The sequence below is a fragment of the Bombina bombina genome, chromosome 1 (genome assembly GCF_027579735.1).
Source record: "Bombina bombina isolate aBomBom1 chromosome 1, aBomBom1.pri, whole genome shotgun sequence".
In the NCBI taxonomy this organism is placed as follows: Eukaryota; Metazoa; Chordata; class Amphibia; order Anura; family Bombinatoridae; genus Bombina; species Bombina bombina.
Genome location: NC_069499.1, coordinates 68,586,945 through 68,610,955, shown reverse-complemented (window position 1 = coordinate 68,610,955; position 24,011 = coordinate 68,586,945). Strand labels below are relative to the sequence as shown.

The window sequence follows — 24,011 nt, the reverse complement described above, 5'->3', positions numbered from 1 at the left end:
TAGTGTGTTTGTGTATATATATATATATATATATATATATATATTTGTTTTGATCTAATGGCTATCTAAATATTTATATATATACACACACGCATATATATATATGCCTTTTTTCTGCCACAAAACCACCTACCACACTTCATTCCAGCACCAACCCCCCCCCCCCCCGACAACTGCTGACTGCCCAGTATTTTCTTGAAGGACAGCTGGCAACCCTACTCACCTCTGGCGGTCTGAATTCAACTGGAGGATTTCAGCATTGCACACAAGTGCTATTTTGCGTTTGCGTGCAGTCCCACCAACTGCCAGCCAATCACGTGCGGGCAGGAGCTGTCAATCTCCCCGGTCGGAAAAGACCAGGGATATTGAATTTTGCCAAACAAGAGGTGGCGAAGAGGTTAGCAAAGCAGCGGACTGATGACCGCTGCTTGTTAAATACGGCATGCAGTTTCTCATGTGAGAACCTGCAACCGTAGGGGCTCAAAAGCTGGCGAAAGCCTTTGATAAATCGACTGCTAAATGTGAGCCAGACCTTCTTGTCCAACATGAGTACCTGACTTTACAAATGCTTTTGGGGCTGAATGGGCACAAATCCCCACAGACACACTCCAAACTCTTGTGGAAAGCCTTCTCTCTCTCTCTCTCTCTCTTTCTCTCTCTCTCTTCCTCTCTCTCTCTCTCTCCTCTCTCTCTCCTTCCTGTCTCTCTCTCTCTCTCTCTCTCTCTCTCTCTCTCTCTCCTTCCTGTCTCTCTCTCTCTCTCTCTATATATATATACACAGTGCTTAGATTATTTGAGGGGGGGGGGGGGGTGCCTGCCAGTACTCATTTATTATTGATGGATATATTGTGCTCAGTAGCTTTGAGAAAAGCAAAGGAACAAAGTTATTTACATTGCTTGATATATTTTACAAACGTTTTGTGAAACTGGAGTACAGTATTTACATGACAATTACAAATATTACCTGTTATGAGATGGCACAAAAAAAGGGATAGGATAGATAGATGATAGATACAAGAATAGAATAATTACTCATAAAACTATAACTACAAAGACAATAGGATAACAGTATCTGCACATCGAAATAAGCAGAGTAATGCAGGGCCCAGGTTTAGCTTGGTGAGATAGCCGACGGGATATGTAGTCCATATGTGCATTTGTGGAAGTGACGTCTGATTGGAGTTTTCGATGAATTAGAGTTCTCGATAGAACACCCTCTACAGCACAAAGGCCCTGTTTGGACTACAATTCCCAAGATCCTTTTAGACTATCCTGGATTCGGCGATTCATTTTGGTACCCGCCTCTTTCCTTGTGAGGCGAAGCTGTGTCAGTCTAGCTGTCACTCGGCTCCCCTCATTCCCACTGAGCGGTAGCCACCTTAGCCGTAGTCATGTCGGATACGGGCGGCGGAGGAGATGATAGTTCAGCTAACCTCGAGGTTTCTGTTGCTGTGCAGAATGTGGCGGATCCTGCCGTGCTACAGAAGCACATACGAAAGTTGGTGCCGCTTCTCCTGGAAGATGGCGGCGAGGCCCCCGCATCGCTGGAGTCAGCCCTTGATGAAAAGAGCGCTTTGGAGCAAATGAGGAAATTCCTTTCTGACCCTCAAATACACACTATCCTAGTGGAGAGAAGCACCTTGAAAGGTGGATAATGGCTAGGGGGGATATTCTCCTGCTTTCTGGCTGCTGACAGCCCTGGCTGGCCGGGCGTGGTCCTCCTGCATTGTCATTAGGCTGCATCCAGCTGTGCCAGCCCTCTGGGCTGCTGTATCATCCTGCCAGCTGAGGGAGTGGGAAGCAGTGCATGGAAGAAATCACATATTCTGTGATGAAGGAAATAATATGGTTAAGATAAAGTACAAAGATAAAAACCATCAAATGCATCAGGATAATGTAAAATAGATCACCGTGATGAGGGGGGGGGGGGTGTAACATATCCCAAATGATAAATGACTAATTAATAGGTTTGACAACACAATAGAGTGGGATAATTAAGTATGAAAAACAGGATAGTTTTCTGGGATCCTTTGTTTTCAGGGCTTGTATTTTACTACTTGTTCCTAAACAAAAATTTCCCACTTGGAATTTTTGTTTTGGATGTTTTTGTTTTTTTTTGCCATATTGCTCCCACCTATTACTGTATTTTCTGCCCCAGAGCTGACCACAGTCATTTTAACCCCTTTTTGCATTTTATTACTGACGCATTGTGCTAGGTATATTATTCTACACTGATTTACTGAAAATGCCTTGATACTCAATGAGGGCTTGGTCAAAGTTCAAAACCAACATTATTTTGATGAGCCAAACAAGGATTTATGTATTTTGAAATTTATGTAGAATAATGCAAAAAAGTAGCATTCTGAGTACAGTGCTGGAAACAGTAGTTAGCATTACTATAATAAAGCAATGGAGTTTTATGTTGTTGTATGAGTCCCCCTTTTTTTTTTTTAGTTTTTTTGCTGACAAACATGTTGCAGAGAAATCTAATAACATTTGTGCATAATGTTAATGCATTGCACTTTACATTAATATTCTTATTTATGTATCAACATTGTTCCCAACAGTGTTGCGAAATCTGCAAACAAAGTTTTTTTGTGTGGCCAAAGTTCAGGGAGGTAAAACAGACATAAAAGCCTAAGTATATTGCTCCATTGTTATACAGAAATCTTGTTGCTAATTTGTTTGGCCCCATATTTTTTGTTACTGTGTAATCGATATAGAATACTAAGATTACACCCTGCGTGCATCGTTTATTGATAACTAGCGTTCACAACTGTTCGACTTATCCTTGAGATTCCCCCTATTGCCCCAAAAAAATTCTGGACTCTAAAATGCAAAGCAACATTAGAATAATAAAACTGTATATGGGTGGGGAAGATAATTACCCTTTCAAAATCATAGTACCCATGCCTTGCTGAACGTGAATTCCATATAAGAACATATCTGATCGACAAAAACTGTGTAGTGTTGCTTCTTTTCTGTTGCCAATAAGAAAATACAGTTTTAGCAAAAATAAATAATTTTCCATTCTGTATTTGTACAAAGTAAACATACAAACTTATTATGATGTAAACATACTAATGTTTGTAATGACCTTTTATCCCTAACTTTTTTTTGTTTCACCTGCATTTTTACATGGTCAACTAATCTAAAAATGTTAACTATGTATATAGTAAGTGGTAACCTATACAGCCCTTGCCGTCTTGTATCTCAAATGCACCACAGCCTCAGACTAGAACCCATCCTTGCTCATATATTCCCTATGAATAAAGAGGAGCATCTATTTATAATGTTCCACTACTATAAAAATTCTGTAAACTAAAAATTGCAGAGGAATTTGACTTGTTTTGCTAAATCTGAGATCTTTTGATATAACTTTATATAACGCTTTTCTCCCGGTTGGATTTAAAGTGCGTATATATGCTAAAATAAGGTGCACCTGAATACGCTTTTAGATCTTAATAGTCTATTTACTCCATATTTCATCTTTGTAAGTTCTATGAATCATCTGCTTGGCAAGCTAGCTTTATTTTTAACTCATGACTTTACAGTGAGATTCTTTTCTGTCCCCTAGCTGTTGATTGCAAAAACAAAAAAGCCACTAATTTTACCAGTGAGAATTTATTTTTCCTACTTAAAATTTAATCACTTTACATTTCCAATGTTTGCTTTTATTAACCTTGTCCTTGGTCTCAGCTATATTTATTACTACAAAATTTAGCTCTGTGTTTTTAAAATTAAAAATGTAATGTTGCATACAAACAAATACTTGAGTATTCTCCTTTATATTGTAAATAATAATATCACGTGATCCTTAGCCAAGGTTTTGCTGATACATCAAAAGGCCTCTTGGATTTTTTTTCTATGTTTCCCTACTGGACCATAACCCTTTCACAAGGATTTCTCAAGTAGCTTTCCGTGTCATCTATTTTCATGGAAACTACACTTGATTGCCTAAAATTCTTACACTGTAACATGTTTTTTATAAGTTACTTTGTAAGTTGCCTTTTAATTTAGTTTTTTATTTTATTTTTTCCCAATTGCTCTTTTCAGTTTGGAGCACTGTAGTGTCTTTGTTATACAGGGTTTGTCCTTACTGAAGAAAATGCTGCATTGCAGTATTATTTATGTAAGAGAGACTATTTATTATGATTTATAAAACATGCTAGTGTCTATCTACTCAGTCTGTTTTTTTAATTTTTGTTAATTAGTATACACATTTTCTTTTGACTTTTTTTATTTATATGTATTACTATTTCATCTTTTAGTTTTTTTCATTTTATTTATAAATCTGTGTTCTGTCTAATTTAGAGGACGTTGGAGATGAAGGAGAGGAAGAACGAGAATGTATTTCTTACAAAATCAACTCTGATATTCGTTATGGTCTCAAATCAAACAGGTAATTCATCAAATATTTATTTGTCCTGTCTGGTTTATACAGATATTTTATCAAACTACATTACCTTGAGTTGCTGTTTGAATGTAATTCTACTGATTATTCTGCACTAAGTGTAAAGAATTTAGAGGGTTTAATAACTTTTCCTCCCTTTTCCCCCACACAGCTTGGCATTTATAAAACGTACTCCAGTTATTGATGCAGACAAACCAATTTCATCTCAGCTGCGCGTCCTCACTCTTAGTGAAGATTCTCCATATGAAACCTTGCACTCATTTATCAGCAATGCTGTTGCTCCGTTTTTTAAATCTTACATTCGAGAATCTGGGAAAGCAGACAGGTAAATAATAATTACAATTTGTAAGAAACGCCTGTATCACCCTCGATGTGTTCAGTTTAGGAAAATTGTGATTTGTTTTCCAGGGACGGTGATAAAATGGCTCCCTCTGTTGAGAAAAAAATTGCAGAACTTGAAATGGGTCTTTTACACTTGCAACAGAATATTGAGATACCCGAGATAAGTTTACTGATACACCCGAATATTACCAATGTCGCAAAGCAATGCTATGAACGGGGTGAAAAACCTAAGGTGACAGATTTTGGTGACAAAGTGGAGGATCCTACATTCCTTAACCAGTTGCAATCGGGAGTTAACCGATGGATTAGAGAGATACAGAAGGTATAGCTGAAATGTCATTGTCTTTTGTAGTTGAATGGAAACCTTGTTCCTAGTAGGAGTGTTCTGAATATCTGACTAAAATCAGATAGAACTCTTATTTAGTTTCTGAGTTTAAAATGATCTATTTCTACAGGAAGTATGCATAATTAATAGCTAAACTAAATTTGCAAAATATAAATTGAGCTGCTGCGTTTACTATTATATGCTTTACAAAAGCAGTATGCTTTTAGAAAAAAAGATATAGATATTGGGAATGTTCAGGGAAGAACATTTTTATTTTTTAATCTAATTTTCATAACGCATGTTCAAGGACATTAGTTTCCCTCCACTATTTTTGTTTTTTCGTTTTGTTTGAAACGAAAATCAAATTTTTGTTTAACATTTACATTTATTCTGTTTCTTAATCTGATTCCCCACACCCATGACCATTTGCTTTAAAGGGACACTGAACCCAAAAAAAATATTTTGTGATTCAGATAGAGCATGCAATTTTATGCAACTCTCTAATTTACTCCTATTATCAAATTGTCTTCATTCTCTTGGTATCTTTATTTGAAATGCAAGAATGTAAGTTTAGATGCCGGCCCATTTTTGGTGAACAAACTGGGTTGTTCTTGCTGATTGGTGGATAAATGCACCCACCAATAAACAAGTGCTTTCCATGGTTCTGAACAAAAAATAGTTTAGATGCCTTCTTTTTCAAAGAAAGCAAGCGAACAAAGAAATTGATAAGTGTAAATTAGAAAGTTGCTTAAAATTGCATGCTCTATCTGAAAAAATTTTTTGGGTTCAGTGTCCCTTTAAGGAAGATCCTCCTGGCCTTTAAAGCATCCCTGTCTAGATGCATTCACACTCTTTATTATGTCCCATATTAACATGCAGGAGTCTCCTCTTTGAAATGCACCATGCCGACTAGTTCCCTTTCCACCTTGTAGGGGCTCCCCATGAATAATTTATTGGTCTGCTGCTTATGTGCATTGTTTTGTTTGTCGGTAGTTTCTAATTCTCTTCAACCTGCACACCCCTCCCTTATATTTGCTTGGTCACGGTCTTCCATACAGAAAAGCCTTTTTTTTTGTGCTGGGATAGTGTTGCAACTGATTTGCGGTTGTGTTAAATTTTGTTCTGGCTCTAGGAAGAGGTGGAAGTAGGGGCATCTTTAAAAGGACATAATATCCATGTGGTAAATTAAGTTGAAACAGCATAACTGTAAAAAGCTGACAAGAAAATATTACCCGGAAAAAAAAAAAGTACGATATTTTACCTCAATCTCTTCAGCTCACCAGAGTAAGTGCTCTGGTAACTGTTATACTTCAGCTACTGTCCAGCTGTAATTTGGGGGTGGAATAGCCAATCCTCATCAGCAGTGCCGAGGCCATGCATTGCTTTGCTGTGATCTCATGAGATTTCGCTGAAATCTTGAGAGATTTAATTGTAAACTTCCTTAAACTGAATAGGGAAATAACTTGACTGTGCCTGCACATGCCAATTGCAAGTCCTGGGACTAAAGACCCTTTACAATGTGGTGTAAGTAATTAGGAAATTTGAGGTAAATACCTTCCTTTTTTACAATAGAGCTGTTCAGGTGATATTTTCTAATCCGCTTTTTAAAGCTCTAATGTCTCATTACTTTCAAGTGCTTCACAAATTGGGTATCATGTCCCCTTAGCTTTTCAGTGAAGCTTCTGACTTTCTCCAACTGGATATTAAATCCATCTATAATAACTTCCTGTCTGGTCACACCAAACATGAGAAAATAATTAACTGGTAACATTTTGTTTCCTACGTGTCTCTTTCCTATTTCTCATCAGACACACATTTTGGGAAGTCTAACCATAACTGTTATAAGCTTCTTAACGTTTTTTTTTTTAAGGTCACTAAACTGGATCGGGACCCAGCATCAGGGACTGCATTGCAAGAAATCAGTTTTTGGCTAAATCTGGAGCGTGCATTATATCGCATACAGGAAAAAAGGGAAAGTCCAGAAGTTCTTTTAACCTTGGATATTCTAAAGCATGGCAAACGGTTTCATGCCACTGTCAGTTTTGACACAGATACAGGTAAGATTGACTAGTGCATTTAAAACATATTGATGTCATAGTCTACTGCATTTATTACAATTTTTTTTTAAATTAGGACTCAAGCAAGCTTTGGAGACAGTCAATGATTACAACCCTCTGATGAAAGATTTCCCTTTGAATGACCTATTATCTGCAACTGAACTTGACAAAATCAGACAAGCCCTTGTCGCTATTTTCACTCATCTGAGGAAAATCAGAAATACAAAATACCCAATTCAGCGGGCACTGAGACTTGTTGAGGCCATATCAAGAGATCTCAGCTCTCAGCTTCTAAAAGTTTTGGGAACAAGAAAACTTATGCATGTGGCATATGAAGAGTTTGAAAAGGTAAACTTGCAGTATTTTACTACAAAACTATTTTCATGTTCAAGATCATTTGTTAGGTTAAAAGGACACATCACCCACAATTTTTCTTTCACGATTCAATTAGAGCATATGATTTTAAACAACTTTCCAATGTACTTCTGTTATCATATTTTCTTCGTTCTCTTGGTATCCTTTTGTTTGAAGAAGCAAAATGTACTACTAGGCGCTATCTGAACACACAGGATAGCCAATGACAAGAGGCAAATAAAATATGTGCACCCACCAATCAGCAGCTAGCTGTAGGTATGCTAACTTTGTTTACCAAGAAAACAAAGCAAGCTAGAGAATAGCAGTAAATTGGAAAGTGTTGTTTTTTTTTTTTTTTTTTTTTTTAAAATACATGCTCTGTCAGGTTTCTTCAAACCACAGGTTGGGACCCATTACTGGGTCACGACTTGTGTGTGTTTGGTAGGAGAGTGTTGTGTGAGAGTGTGTTATTACGTTTGACTACAATCCGGAATAAAGTACGCACACATTTTAGTCACTTTTCTACAATATGCAGCTATCTTCTTGTAAATTAGTTCAGGAAATTTTAAGACTAAGCATAAAATAGGGTTACAAAGGTATGTGGTATCATGGCACTGGGTCGGGGGGGGGGGGGTTTGAGGAACCCTATTCTATGTGAATCATGTGAGATTCATTTTGATTTTACTTTTCCTTTAAGGAATGAAACCGTGTACCAATACTTAATTTACATATGATTTATTACGTGTTTTTAAGCAAGCATTTTTACAGAGCTTGAAAATAGAAACATTCATAATAAATTAGGATTAAACTGTAGGCAGTTCTCTGCTTTTGGCTTTCATCAAAAGGTGGTTTTCATGTTAAAATTATATTTTGGTGTTTAACTATTTTTAATACCTTGAAAGTTGTTAACTCATTAAAACCACCGCAGCAAAGTAATTTTATTTGGTAATTTTATGTCCTAAACTATGACTTCATATAATCTTGAGTTGTAAAGGTAGAAACATGCGTTTAAATGTTCGTTTTATCTATGACCTGAGAATCTATAAGATTGTCATGTTGTCTATTTTGCTTCTCTTTTATACAAATTTTGTAAAAGTCTGCATTTCCATCATTATAAAATGTAAAATTAATTTGTACAGACCTGTGCACATATCTGCAATAATATATTGCTTTTATTGAATGTTAATGATTATGTATAACTTAAATTAGCCAAGAATATATAATATTCACATATAGGATCTGCCAGTATCTTTTATTGCATATTTATTCCTTTTTTTTTTTTGTTTTGTAGGTTATGGTTGCCTGTTTCGAAGTTTTTCAGACTTGGGATGATGAGTATGAAAAGCTTCAAGTTCTTCTGAGAGACATTGTGAAGAGAAAAAGAGAAGAAAATTTAAAAATGGTTTGGCGAATTAATCCTGCACATCGAAAGTTACAGGCACGTCTAGACCAAATGAGGAAGTTCAGACGACAACATGAACAACTTAGGGCTGTCATTGTCAGGGTTCTTAGACCACAGGTACAGTTTTGTTTTTCTAAGAAATTATATATTTTTTTTTTAATGTTTTGCACAAAAACAATTGAAACAGTTAATGCTAATATGAAATATATAAATTGATATAATATAAGTGACAATTACTTGATGAAACTTAAAAAATAAAACTGTAAAGCAGGGAATATTATTAAAATGGGCTGAAAATATGAAGTACATTTAATATGTAGTAGTATGAGCGCACAACTAATCAGCATTTTCAGTATCTAAAGCGAATGTAAAGTTTGACGAATGTGTGCCCGGTTTTTAAAAATCCTATTAAAAACAGGGGCACTTTCATTCATCAAAGTTTGCATTTCACTGGTCTTGTTAAAATACTTACCTTTTATTCTTGAAAGTCGCTCCAGCCTTTCCCCCTCCCATTGCAAGCCTCTTCAGCACTAGCACCCCCCCGAGGCCAAGCCGTGATTGGAGGAAGTCGAATTCATAATTTTTGACGTATGAAGACTTGCGACGGGCGGGGGAAGCGCTGGAGTGGCTTTCAAGAATCAAAGGTAAGTATTTTAACAAAACAAGTGAAACGTACAGTTTGAATGAAAGTGCCCCTGTTTTTTAATAGGATTTTTAAAAACCGGGGACACATTAGTCAAACTTTACATTCACTTAAAGGACAACAATTTCCGAAGGATTTTTCATACAAAATGGTCATCAGCAGTTAGGATTCTACTTTTTTACTGGAAAATTTTAATAGTTTAAAATAAAATATTTGCCTGTTTTTGCCTGTTTTTGTTTGTTTTTTTTGTTTTTTTTAAATTTTTCCTTTTATTTTGGTGCATTTAAAAAACATTCTGCAGTTACACGTTTACCCGATTAACACATGTATGTGTAGTGCTGGAAATAAAAGGGTTTTGATGCCTGGTCCTATTTGTGCCCTTATAAACTATAATGGTCATTAAAGTTGACCCTGAAAAAATAAGTTCACCCTACTTTTGGCAAATAATGAAAGGGCACTAAAAGCAGTTTGTGTTGCTCAGTGAAATTTTACATAATACAATTTTGTACTTTTTTTGTTTTTATTTTTGTACAAAATGACAATTTGCACGGAACTATACTTTTTTTTTTTTTTTTTTAGGTCACTGCAGTTGCTCAGCAGAATCAGGGAGAAGTTCCTGAACCTCAGGACATAAAGGTAGCAGAAGTGCTTTTTGATGCTGCAGATGCTAATGCCATAGAGGAGGTAAATCTTGCTTATGAAAATGTCAAAGAGGTTGATGGTTTGGATGTTTCAAAAGAAGGAACTGAAGCGTGGGAAGCAGCACTGAAGAGATATGATGAAAGAATTGATAGAGTAGAGACTAGAATCACTGCTCGTCTTAGAGACCAACTTGGTACTGCAAAGAATGCTAATGAAATGTTCAGAATCTTCTCTAGATTCAACGCACTGTTTGTGAGACCCCATATCAGAGGGGCTATACGTGAGTATCAAACACAGCTCATCCAGCGTGTAAAAGATGATATTGAATCTCTCCATGACAAGTTCAAAGTACAGTACCCTCAAAGTCAAGCTTGCAAGATGAGTCATGTTCGGGACCTGCCTCCAGTTTCTGGATCTATCATTTGGGCTAAACAGATTGATAGGCAGCTCACGGCCTACATGAAGCGTGTGGAAGATGTCCTTGGCAAAGGATGGGAGAACCATGTTGAAGGGCAGAAGCTGAAACAAGATGGAGACAGCTTCCGCATGAAGCTCAACACCCAAGAAATATTTGATGACTGGGCTAGGAAAGTTCAACAACGCAACCTTGGTGTATCTGGACGCATTTTTACAATTGAAAGCACACGTGCCAGAGGGCGGACAGGAAATGTTCTTAAATTAAAGGTGAACTTTCTACCTGAAATCATAACGCTATCAAAAGAAGTTAGAAATCTCAAGTGGCTTGGATTTCGTGTACCACTGGCAATTGTTAACAAAGCTCACCAGGCAAATCAGTTGTATCCTTTTGCCATCTCTCTAATTGAAAGTGTCCGGACATATGAGCGAACATGTGAGAAAGTGGAAGAGCGGAACAGTATTTGCTTACTGGTTGCTGGTTTGAAGAAAGAAGTGCAGGCCTTGGTAGGCGAAGGTATTGCTTTAGTTTGGGAGTCCTACAAACTTGATCCCTATGTACAGCGTTTGGCAGAAACTGTTTTTAACTTTCAAGAAAAGGTAAGCTTTCATTCTAAACCTGTTGTGATTTATAACGTAACAAAAAAAACATTCTAAATTATTTTCACTCGATGCCCCCTTAGGTGGATGATCTTCTTATAATAGAAGAAAAAATTGATTTGGAAGTGCGATCTCTGGAAACCTGTATGTATGATCACAAAATGTTCTCTGAGATCTTGAACAGAATACAAAAGGCTGTAGATGATCTGAATCTTCACTCCTATTCTAATTTGCCCATCTGGGTCAACAAGCTTGATATGGAGGTAAGACCTTATCATTTCTGTATTTATTTTCTGGAAAATGTATTTAATTTACTTACATTTTAACTCAAAACTTTGCTGCAGTCTTTAGAAATGTTCATTTTACAGTTAGATTTATTGACTTTTTTTAAAATTTGATTTAAATATTTTCACTGAATGCATGAGCATAATGAGAAATTTGTTTTACTATAGATTGAGCGTATTTTGGGAGTGCGCCTTCAAGCTGGATTGAAAACATGGACACAGGTACTAATGGGTCAGTTTGATGACAAAGCAGAAGTAGACATGGACACAGATGCACCTCAAGTTAGCCACAAACCTGGTGGTGAACCAAAAATTAAAGTAAGCAAATTGCATCTATTACTTAGTTCAAAATTGTAACCATTGTCTGTCTATCTGTTGCCTTCCTTCATAGAATAAATTGTGAATATCTAATTAGTTTTTGTGTATAAAGCTTGTTTTCTGATGAGAGTATGCAAAGTGTTTATCATCATTAAGGCTTAACATTTTTAACATGTCATTTTCAGAACATTGTGCATGAGCTCCGAATTACCAACCAGGTTATTTACTTAAATCCACCAATTGAAGATTGCAGATATAAACTGTTTCAAGAAATGTTCTCATGGAAGATGGTAATTCTATCCCTGCCAAGAATTCAAAGTCAGAGATATCAGGTAAACAATTAATCATTCTTCTCAGAGACTAATTGCAATTTTTTTTGTATTACACCAAGAATTATTCCGTTTTTTTTTTTGCACTATTAAATTAAAATCATTTTTTGCAGCTAATTGTCATATTGTGTGGGTTGTTGGTCCTGATGATAATGTATTAAGTGTTGAAGGAGGGAATAATGATCTATGCATTAGATGTTTGGGTTTAAAGGATTACTTTCTGTTATAATTTTTAAGCTAAACAACTAACATATTAAAGTTAATAAACATTAATTAAAACCTACTGACCTATATTTTCTCCCAAAACGCAGTTTCATAATGTTCTAAAAGTTATATCTTTTATTCGCCGATGATGTCACATTATCCTGCCCACTATTTTCAGCACTGCATGTTCAAAATACTTAAACCAATAACTTTGTGTTTAAAGCGCCATTTTGAAACCTAGGTATTGTAAACGGATTGGTACAGAGCAAAGGATACCCACGGAGTGGGTTTGGAAAACAATTAAATTTGCAGACAAGATTTCTGACATACGGTAGAGATATGTTAATGAAATGCTATTGATAAAAAGCGTATTTGGGGTAGTTAGTAACAGGCATAGAAAATATTTACTTACAGTGGCCCTTTAAGGAATGAGTACATTTGCACCAGGTACTGTTAACCCTAGCATTGACACCTTTTCTAAACTGGTTCTTAATGATGTAGCTCATTTACAGCATGAAATGGCAGTCAAATCTAAAAAAGGTATAATTAATAATTTCTCTTAGCCGGATAGATTTGCGGTACAATCCCTCAGACAGAACAGTGAGGTGGTGTTAACCACTGTAATCCTTGATAAGAGTTATTACATTGAGGAGATACTGTTCCAACTTTCAGACTGAGGTGTATATGAAAATGGATTATGATCCGAAGTTTATGATTCAAAAAGAGAGAGCTACATTATTAAAATTTGCTCTGTGTAATGGTATTATTGATGACACCTATATTTTATGCCTAAAATGCATAAAAGCATTAACAAACCCCTGGGTCGTCCAATTGTGGCTAGCACAGATTCTATTTTTTCCAATATCGCCATTTATTTAGATAAGATTCTTCATCCATTTGTGGAACAAGCACAGTCCTTCATTAAAGATACTGGGGATTTTTTTTAAAAAAATTAGAGAATGTTTCATTGCCAGGGGATAAATACATTTTATATTCCTTGGACGTAGTAAACCTTTACACCTCAATTAGTCATAGGCTTAAGGGCAATTCACCAAACTCTATTATCTAGTGGAGGTTTTTCAGATATGCAATGCACTTTTCTGATTTGAATTATTACATTTAATTTTGAGATGTAATTTTTTTTTTTTTTTTCTCAGGACCAGTTTTATTTACAGGATCAAGGTACGGCGATGGGTCCCAATTATGCCAATATTTTCATGGATGCTTTTAAACGTTTTGTTTATGAAAATCCTTTATTCCCTTTTGGGAGGGCAACATTGGGACCCTATTGCAATTTGTGGCAGAATTGAACAATTCATCTAGATTGATTGATTAAATTTAAACTCAACTTTAGTGAAAACAATATTGAGTTTTTGGACACTTTAGTATATAAGAAGGATGGTTGATTAGCTGTCGATATATACAGGAAAGATATTGATCACAACAATTTGTTGCAATAGGATAGTGCCCATCCTTCTTTACTACAATCTCTTCTCAGGGTAAAAATAATGAAACCTTGGTAGATAATAGACTTGGGGGAAAATGGGTGAACTATTCATTGGCGGGATAACCTTATAAAGAAGAGTACTGTATAGGTAAAGTTAAGGCTATGTCAAGACAACAAGCGTTAAAAGGTTCTACTAGGAATGATGGCATGAAGAACAAGAATAGATTTGTGTTTGTTACTACATATAATAAACAAAGTGGAAGGATTACGGGTATAATTAAGACATTGGCATGTATTGAAAGGAAGTAATCCATCAGTATTGGAATTCCAGGATTTGCCTATGCCTGCATATAAGAGGGCCAAATCCCTTAGGTATCAACTTACTAGAACTGATATAGGCAGGAATAAAGGTGATGGAATTGGATATATCACTACAAAAGAATAAGGGGTGTTACCCTTGCCTTGGCTGCTTCAGTTGTAGCAACATAATCAAAGGGAAACATTTCTATCATCCCCACTCAGGTAGGGATTTTAGGATTGATTACCTCACATATAATTCGGAATACATTATTTAATTAAATGCCCATGTGGCCTTATTTATGTAGGGGAGTCCACGAGAAAAGCTAGGGAACGCCTTAACTAACACAAGTCTAATATTAGAAAGGGGGACTTGGAAGCTCCTGTCTCCAACCATTTTGTGAGGGCAGGGCATTATATCTCCCAGCTTAAATTTCAGGTAATTGAACAGGTTAGGAGACTTAGAAGAAGTGGCAACAGAGAGTTGATTCTGAAGAGACGTGAAGCCTTCTGGATCTTCAAATTAGATACCATGCATCCTGGGGGGTTGAACCGTGAACTGGATTGGTCCTTATTTCTGTGATTTAATATTACATATAGTTCAAAAAAATTATTATATGGGGATCTTAGTGTATATATTGGAAGGGGGTGGTTTCACTCATTCTGTGATTTTAATATTTTCTGTGTTTTTGGGGATAGAATGTTTATTGAGGTTGTATTTAAGATGTAATATGATGATGACCAACAGAGGGGGTTGTATGTAGTCATTAAATGTATGCACCTGGTAATTGTTTACCTGTTGGTTATTAGTAGGTGTGCATGTAATACCCAGAATGCTCACATGATTAAGGGTTGAATCCCGAAACATCTATTTTGCTCTCTGTACCTCTAAATAAATTTATTTGCTTCATTGGGACAAGTGCTGCTGCCTTTTTATGCTTTTTAGGTAAACAATCAAGGATATTTTCTACCACTAGATTTAAACTTTTTTTTTTCTCTCTGTCTTATGTATCTTAATATTAAAACTTTCATATTTGGAAACTGATTACGTTTCATATGTAGCTTTTCTAATTTATTTATAAAATAGGTTGGAGTTCATTATGAGTTGTCAGAAGAAGAGAAATATTACAGAAATGCACTAACTAGGATGCCTGATGGACCAGCAGGTCTGGAAGAGGCTTATTCAGCTGTTATGGGAATTGTGACAGAGGTTGAACAATATGTCAAGGTAAATGGGGGAAAAAAAACGTATTTAAAATAATTATACAACTTTTTAAAATGTCCTTAATGCAGAATGTTTTTACCCTAGAATATGCTTTCTGTTTTCCTAAACAATACTGTTCAGCCCAGATTTCTAATCCTCGTTACCAGATTATAGCAGAACTTATGTCTAAAGCATTGTTTCCTTAACATATATGTGCCACCTAATTAATACAGTGAAATATAAATAGGATTACTGTGTAGTAATTAAAGGTACAGTAAAGTCATGAGACATTTATGATTTTAGACAGAGCATACAATTTTAAACAACTTTCCAATTTACTTCTATTATTTAATTTGCTTTCTTCTCTTATCTTTTACTGCTCCTGAGCTTTCCTAGATCAACCTTTCAGCAAATAACCTAGATTCTAGCTGCATACATATGCCAATTGTCATTGGCTCACTCATTTGTTCAGTTAGAAACCAGTAGTGCATTGCTGCTCCTTCAACAAATGATACCAAGATAATGAAGCAAATTTAATAATAGAAGTAAACTAGAAGTTGTTTAAAACCGCATGCTCTACCTAAATCATAATTTATTTATTTTTTATTGGTTTCATGACCCTTTTAAGAAGAATAGCTGACACCCCAGTTTACCTAAACATGTTTTTTTTTTTTTTTTTTTTTCAGAATTATTGGCATAAACCAATCCTATTGTTCTAATTTTATGTTTTGTGTTAAAAGGTTTGGTTGCAGTACCAGTGCTTGTGGGATATGCAAGCTGAAAACATCTACAACCGTCTTGAAGAAGACCTAAACAAATGGCAGGCACTTCTTGTCCAGATCAGAAAAGCCAGGGGAACTTTTGATAACGCAGAAACCAGAAAAGATTTTGGACCAGTCATTATTGACTATGGGAAGGTCAGTGGTCAGACAACTGTATTTTCTGATCATGTTTAAGCTTTTTCCCCCAAGATATTGTAATAAATGTAACCACCACCTTCTACTTTTTTTTTCTTTCTGTATAGGTTCAGTCTAAAGTCAACTTAAAATATGATTCCTGGCACAAAGAGGTCCTGAGTAAATTTGGGCAGATGCTTGGACAGAATATGACTGAATTCCATTCTCAAATTTCTAAGGTATGTTAAAATTCAGTAAGTGTTTAAGTTTTTTTGTTTGTTTTTTTGTTCTGTCATCTCTTGCTGAAATGATTATTATAATAATTATTTTCTAGTCTCGTCAAGAATTGGAACAGCATTCTGTAGATACGGCCAGTACATCGGATGCAGTGACATTTATTACCTACGTACAATCTCTTAAACGAAAGATCAAGCAGTTTGAAAAACAAGTCGATGTAAATATTTTAGTTTTGTTATTCATAGTGTGTATGTGAAAACAGGTAGTGAATGTATGGTACTGTTATGTTTATCAATACTAGAAAAGCCAAATGTTCATTTGTCTCCCCCACCTTCCATAGCTTTACCGTAATGGACAGCGACTGCTGGAGAAGCAACGATTTCAGTTTCCTTCTTCCTGGCTGTATATTGACAACATTGAAGGGGAATGGGGAGCCTTCAATGACATTATGCGGCGAAAGGATTCTGCCATCCAGCAACAAGTTGCAAACCTGCAGATGAAAATTGTTCAGGAAGATAGAGCTGTGGAGAGTCGCACAATAGATTTGCTTACTGATTGGGAGAAAACCAAGCCAGTTGCTGTAAGTTCTTTATGCTATAGGAAAAATTAGACATATTTTAATTGTGAAAGTTAACTTTACAGTAGTTGCCTTGTATGTTTTTTGTATGTTAAACTGATTAGTGTCTAACCTGAAATGTGCACTGCTGGGACAAGTTTTTTATTTTGTAGTTTTGTCTTCCAATACCAAATTTTGTTTATCTTAAATGTGTCCCCCCTTCTGAAGGATTGATTCAAGTGCATGCTGATTTCTGTAGTTGTATGTATGAATATTTTTTTTTTTTTATCGTAATAATGTTTTAGGGAAACCTTCGTCCTGAAGAAGCACTTCAAGCACTGACTATATATGAAGGAAAATTCGGAAGACTGAAAGATGATCGTGAGAAGTGTGCTAAAGCCAAGGAAGCTTTAGAATTAACAGACACTGGACTGTTGAGTGGAAGTGAAGATCGAGTTCAGGTAATCTAGCTATTCATTAGTGCGAAACATCAAATGTGTTAAACCTTCTTTGCCAGATTTTGCATCTTATATTTTATGTACCATTCTGCATTTGATTTTGACCTGTTTTTCTTTTAATTTGTAGGTGGCTTTGGAAGAATTACAGGACCTCAAAGGAGTCTGGTCTGAGCTTTCCAAAGTGTGGGAACAAATTGATCAAATGAAGGAGCAACCATGGGTGTCTGTACAACCTCGAAAGGTGGGTATTTTTTCTTCTAGTTACCTTTCTTACTTTTAGCTAGTATTTTGTCACCTTTTTAATAAATATTTTCATATTTGTTTCTCCAATGTTTGTTTGTTTATCTTTTTCCCCAACATAAAAAATAAATAAAACCCACTTCAATGACAAAAAAATAAATAAATAAAACTTGCCAGGGTGTCCAGCTTCATTAAATCTATCCAAAACAAACTCACCATACACCACCGCAGAAGTGTACAAAAGGGAAGCGGCACTCTCTGGTCTTGACACAAAAGTTTAAAGGGACAGTCAAGTCCAAAGTAAACGTTCATGATTCAGATAGGGCATGTCATTTTAAATAACTTTCCAATTTATTTTGATCACTGATTTTGCTTTGTTCTCTTGGTATTCTTAGTTGAAAGCTAAACCTTGGTAGGTTCATATGCTAATTTCTTAGACCTTGAAGGCCGCCTCGTATGTGAATGCATTTTGACAGTTTTTCACCACTATAGGGTATTAGTTCATGTGTGTCATATAGATAACATTGAGTAAGCACCGATTGGCTAAAATTCAAATCTGTCAAAAGAACTGAAATAATGTGGCAGTTTGCAGAGGCTTTAGATACAAGGTAATCAGAGGTAAAAAGTGTATTAATAAGAACTGTGTTGGTTATGCAAAACTAGGGAATGGGTAATAAAGGGATTAGCTATCTTTTAAAAAAAAAAATAAAAAAAAAAAATTCTGGTGTTGACTGTCACTTTTAATATGACGTCTCTGGGGTTGTAAGCCCCTTCCTCAGACTATATAGCTGTACAGTGTAAATAACATGCATTGAATACATTAGTGAAACAGTGACGCATCCCTTTGTGAAGACGCAGTCACCGCAGCAGCCCCTCAGTGTTTCTGGTTGTCCCCAGACCGGAAGTGACAGTTGCCATGACAACCAAAACCAAATAAATTACAACTGATACAAGACCAGCTTACTTAACTATTGCTGTTCAAATAAGTGTGCAATATTAATTGCCTTTCTTGCCGTACAGTTTCGAAACAAAAAAAGAGAACAGAGCTGACCTGGAAATAATCCAGCTAGAGAAACAATGGTGTTCAAAAAAATATCAAAAACCTTTTGGTCTGATTGAAAACTGTCCAACTAGCTACATATTCGAGAAACATAGTTGTCATTTATAAACAATTGGAAAAAATCAATTATGGCATAGAAATTACATAGCGCAAATTAATCTGATTCACAAACCTTGTGCACTGATGTCAATTTGTACATCTTCATACATGTTCACCTAAAGGTATATGTTGACTGAAAAACCCAACTTTCAATTGACACTCAGCTAACCGCTATTGAATAAAATCTCACTGGAAGCAGAGGAGGGCTGACGTGACACTCAAGTTAGTTTTTATTACATATACATTCAACACTCATAAGAAATGGTGCCAATCATTGACAGTATTGAGTCCCTTCGGGACAATTATGTTTTCTGTGTATCCATTTATATTCTAGTTGTAACATTTTTTTTTTTTTATCATGGTAAGCAGTGGCACATTATCTATGATCATTGCCCTTTTTTGGGAAATGGAATGTCCCTTCATACAGAGTCAAGCCACCAGTTTGTCTGAGGTGCCTTCCTGGATTTGCAGCATGGATGGCAGAATAATTTTGGTTCCCATTACCCAAGTCAGGCTGTTATTGGTGCTTAGTGTGCACCATGTTCAACCGTTTACTACCAGGAAAATATTTTCATCATCAACATAACAACATTCTGGATTAGACACCACATAACTTGTACTACCACACACATAGTATATGTAGTTTGTATTATGTGGGCAAAACGAGGGATACCTTAAAGGGACACTGAACCCAAATTTTTTCTTTCGTGATTCAGATAGAGCATGACATTTTAAGCAACTTTATAATTTACTCCGAATATAACATTTTCTTCATTCTCTTGGTATCTTTTTTGAAATGCAAGAATGTAAGTTTAGATGCCGGCCCATTTTTGGTGAACAACCTGGGTTGTTCTTGCTGATTGGTGGATAAACCAAAAATAAAGGGCTGTCCAGGGATCTGAACCAAAAAAAAGCTTAGATGCCTTTTTCAAATAAAGATAGCAAGAGAATGAAGAAATTGATAATAGGAGTAAAATAGAAAGTTGCTTAAAATTGCATGCTCTATCTGAATCACGCAAGAAAAAAATTGGGTTTAGTGTCCCTTTAAGAGTAAGGATGGCTAACCATCTGTCTGCAATCTGGGAAGGCACGCTAGACTCTTTTGTGAGAAGGGACATTCCATTTCCCAAATAAGGACAATGATCATAGATCACGTGCCACTGCTTACAAGGGAAGGAGACTGATAAGAAACTTTTGCAACTAGAATATAAGCTCCAATTGAAAGTTGGGTTTTTCGGTTAACTTCTCCCTTTAGGTGAACATGTATGAAGATGTACAAATTTGCATCCGTGCACAAGGTTTGTGAATATATTATTTGTTGATATAAGTTTGCTAGATAACATAGATAACATATCACGTGTCATGTTATTACAGATTAATTTGCGCCATGTACTTTTTATGCCAGAACTGATTTTTTTCCAATTGTATATTAGTGGCAACTGTTGCTCGAATATGTTGTTAGAGAGTTTCCAATTAGACCAAAAATAGTTGTTGTTTTTTTTGTTTTTTTATCGTTTCTCTAGCTGGATTATTTTCAGGTCAGCTCTGTTCTTTTTTTGTTTTTAAACTGTATGCCAAGTAAGGCAAGCTTATTTTTCACTATAACACTAAGTATATATGGTGAACACTTATTTGATCAGAAATAGTTAAGTAAGCCGGTCTTGTATCAATTATAATTTATTTTGTTTATGGTAATGGAAATTCTGATGTCACTCCCAGTCATGGAATGACCCGAAATACAGAGGGGCTTGCAACAGTGACGGCATCTCCACAAGAGGGGGAATTACTGTTTCACTTATGTATTCAATGCATGTTATTTACACTACAAATTGTCCGTGAAAGGGTTAATCTTTTGTGTCACAAGACCAAAGTGCAGCTTTCCATTTGTACACTCCAGTGGTGGTATATGGTGGGTATGTAGTTTTTACGTTTTTTTTTTTTTTTTTTTTAAATAATTATTTTTACTTTTGGTTTTATAGTGCCTCCGTAGATGTAGTCTGTATAATTTTAAGGCATTACACTTTTTGTGTTTGTCAGGCTTTAATTTTGACTTTACTGTCCCTTTTTAAAATTGCATGCCCTATCTGAATCATGAAAGTTTAAACAACTTTCCAATTTTACTTTTATCATCAAAGTTGCTTTGTTCTCTTGGTACTCTTAGATGAATGCTAAATAGGCTTATATGCTGATTTCTAATCCTTTGAAGGCCTCCTCTTATCTGAAGGCATTTGACAGTTTTTCACAGCTAGATGGCGTTAATTCATGTGTGCCATATAGATAACATTATGCTCACGCCCGTGAATTTATTTAAGAACAAGCACTAATTGCCTGCAATGCAAGTCTGTCAAAAGAACTGAAATAAGGGGGCAATCTGCAGAAGCTTAGATACAAGGTAATCACAGGGGTAAGAAGTGTATGAATATAACAGTGTTAGTTATGCAAAGCTAGGGAATGCTAAAAACAGGGATTATCTTTTTAAACAAAGGGACTGTAAACACCGTAAATGTTATTTAGTTGCTTTTTTGACAATTTCATACCTTCATAGTTGCGGCAAAACTTGGATGGATTGTTGAATCAGTTGAAGAATTTTCCTGCTCGTTTGCGTCAGTATGCTTCTTATGAATTTGTTCAAAGACTTCTGAAGGGTTACATGAAGGTAATATTTCATAGTTTACCTACTGTAGTCTGTTAAAGAAAAAAAATGGTTAATTTTATTAAAAAATGTTTCTTTTTTTGTCAGATAAATATGCTGGTTATTGAGCTAAAATCTGAGGCCCTGAAAGACCGCCACTGGAAACAACTCATGAAAAGGCTTCATGTAAACTGGGTTGTGTCAGAGCTTACTTTAGGCCAGATCTGGGATGTGGATTTGCAAAGGAATGAAGCAATTGTCAAGGATGTCCTCCTTGTCGCTCAAGGAGAAATGGCATTGGAGGAGTTCTTAAAACAGGTAATTTTTCAATATATTCAGAGTGTTTATTACTGTGCCATATGGACCATTTTACCGTTTGTTAAAATATATGTACATTTTAAGGTTAAGAATTAGGGTTTCAGTATTTAACTTTTTAATGTGTATGGGATGTTCTGAAGCTATAGTAAAAAAAATTTACACATTTTTAGACCTTTTTTTATTTTTTTTTATTTAACCATAACCATATTTTGGAAAACAGTGGTAGGAAGAAGTTTAAATTTGTAGGAGATAGAAATAGAGATATATATATTAATATAATAGATATCTATCTCCAAATGTGGGGGGGGGGGGGGCAATTTAGCTCTTGTCTCTGTCCAGCTGCTTGGCCACAACCTGGGGCCTATATGACTGTATAGTCTGTTTAATGATAGTCTACACATATATGAGATCTAAATGGTTGTCGGTAACAGAAGGTCATGTTCAGAGGGGTGAACGCAGTCATAAATGGTAACTAGCTTTTGTCTTTGTTCCTTCAATCACATATAATAGCAGTATAAAGATGTGCATTTTTATTTTTTTAGATTCGTGAAGTATGGAATGCTTATGAATTGGACCTGGTCAACTACCAAAACAAATGCCGCCTGATTCGTGGCTGGGATGATTTGTTTAATAAAGTTAAGGAACATATCAACAGCGTCTCCGCTATGAAACTTTCTCCTTACTACAAGGTAATGTCTCTGTTATGATGTATAGTTGTTGAATTTTTATAAATGCAATCAAACCAAGTTGTATTATTCAGTTAAGTCTGTTTATTGATTGTATGTATTAAAGGGCATGTAAGCTGAAAAGGAAAATATACTGAAAGCATTTCATTCTGTTGCATACCCAACTTCTTTGGGAGGTAATGTAACTTGGTAACACTGTTAATATATCAGATTTCCTGATTTGTAGAAAATTAGAGTGTAATAAAAAAAAAAAATCAAAAATTAATCCAAATGATCCAATGATAGTAATTAAAAATCAAAACGGTGAATTTGCATATCCTTATTAAATGTGCTTTAGTTGGACATGCAGGGGACATGGGGATCAAGTAGGAATAAATCAATTTAAAGTGCTAAATTTAAATATTTAGTCTGTCCACTTTACTCCTTCTGATTACCTTTTCATTGCTCGCTGCAATGTTCTTTTGTTCATTTTTTGTGTGTCTGTGTACATATAGTCCAGTATGGCCTAGCACTCTCAACGACCGTTATTGTACTGGGGTGCACTACAAATATGCAAATATAACAAAAAATAGAAGGCACTCACCGGATTTAACAAGGGGTGAAAACACTTTATTCCCTTATGTGTAACGTTTCGGGGAAACACTCCCCGTCTTCAGACAATCAATTTTAAGCAAGGATTTAAATACCCTCATACCTCATTAACAATCAACCCACATGTGAAGTCCAGCGGGTGCGTGGCCCGGTGCACGTGTCATCAGACGGCGTTCATTGCCTAGCAACCTGCCAGCATTTGTCAATAAACTTTACCATGTGATTTTAGACATAACTAACACCTTTGCTACGAAACTTTACTTAAAAACAAACTACTAAATACTACCAGTATGCACTACAATTAATTGACTAGACCGTACTTAAAACAAGTAAATACCAAACGATGTTAAAAATATCAGCAAACCATACAAAAGATCAGATAATTACTTGCAGAACAGCTATACTGTCTATACACTAATAAATACGTTAAGCAATAAATGCTAATAACTATGCTGCACGCTCTTAAGGCAAATCATACTTCAGATATGCCCAAAGGAGGTATAGCATGAAAATACTAATAGAGATACGCAGAGGAACAAGAAGTAAATCCAAAATAAGCTAAGAAAAAATATAAATAGAAAGTGAATAAATAAAATATAAAATAAAAACATAAGTAAAATGGTCAAAAAATAAACATACAGAGCCTACGACAAGACATATAGAAAAAACAAAAAAATACAGCATTTAAAGAGGTGAGACTAGGAAGAAGATAGGAAATGGAGAATAAGAAGAAAAAATAGAAAAAGATAAGGGCATAGAAGAGAAAAAGAAAAATAGAGGAAGAAAGATAGGAGAACCTGCCACTATCAGAGCAACAGTTAGGCTATGTTATCCAAATGGAGCTTTATAGGAAACTATGCCATTCCAGTTTCGTATTAAGGCCCTTCGGGGTAATGGTGTCCAATTCAAAAGTACATCTTGTTTCTTTCTGTAGGAGTATCCTATTCCTATCTCCTCCATGG

At 35.6% G+C, this 24,011-nt stretch overlaps 1 protein-coding gene across 1 annotated transcript in view; it reads left to right on the top strand.

The window, feature by feature from the left end:
• The first annotated feature begins 1,297 nt into the window (after positions 1-1,297).
• DYNC1H1 (dynein cytoplasmic 1 heavy chain 1) overlaps positions 1,298-24,011 on the top strand; it is a 163,615-nt gene continuing 140,901 nt past the window's right edge. Inside the window, 21 exon segments of the mRNA XM_053697444.1 lie at positions 1,298-1,647; positions 4,315-4,402; positions 4,566-4,739; positions 4,823-5,078; positions 6,952-7,138; positions 7,215-7,486; positions 8,784-9,011; positions 10,117-11,193; positions 11,277-11,456; positions 11,646-11,795; positions 11,981-12,127; positions 15,160-15,300; positions 16,017-16,193; positions 16,301-16,411; positions 16,507-16,626; positions 16,750-16,989; positions 17,271-17,426; positions 17,551-17,664; positions 21,368-21,478; positions 21,563-21,772; positions 22,315-22,461. Coding sequence (XP_053553419.1) covers positions 1,392-1,647; positions 4,315-4,402; positions 4,566-4,739; positions 4,823-5,078; positions 6,952-7,138; positions 7,215-7,486; positions 8,784-9,011; positions 10,117-11,193; positions 11,277-11,456; positions 11,646-11,795; positions 11,981-12,127; positions 15,160-15,300; positions 16,017-16,193; positions 16,301-16,411; positions 16,507-16,626; positions 16,750-16,989; positions 17,271-17,426; positions 17,551-17,664; positions 21,368-21,478; positions 21,563-21,772; positions 22,315-22,461 — 4,542 coding nt within the window. The 5' untranslated portion in view covers positions 1,298-1,391.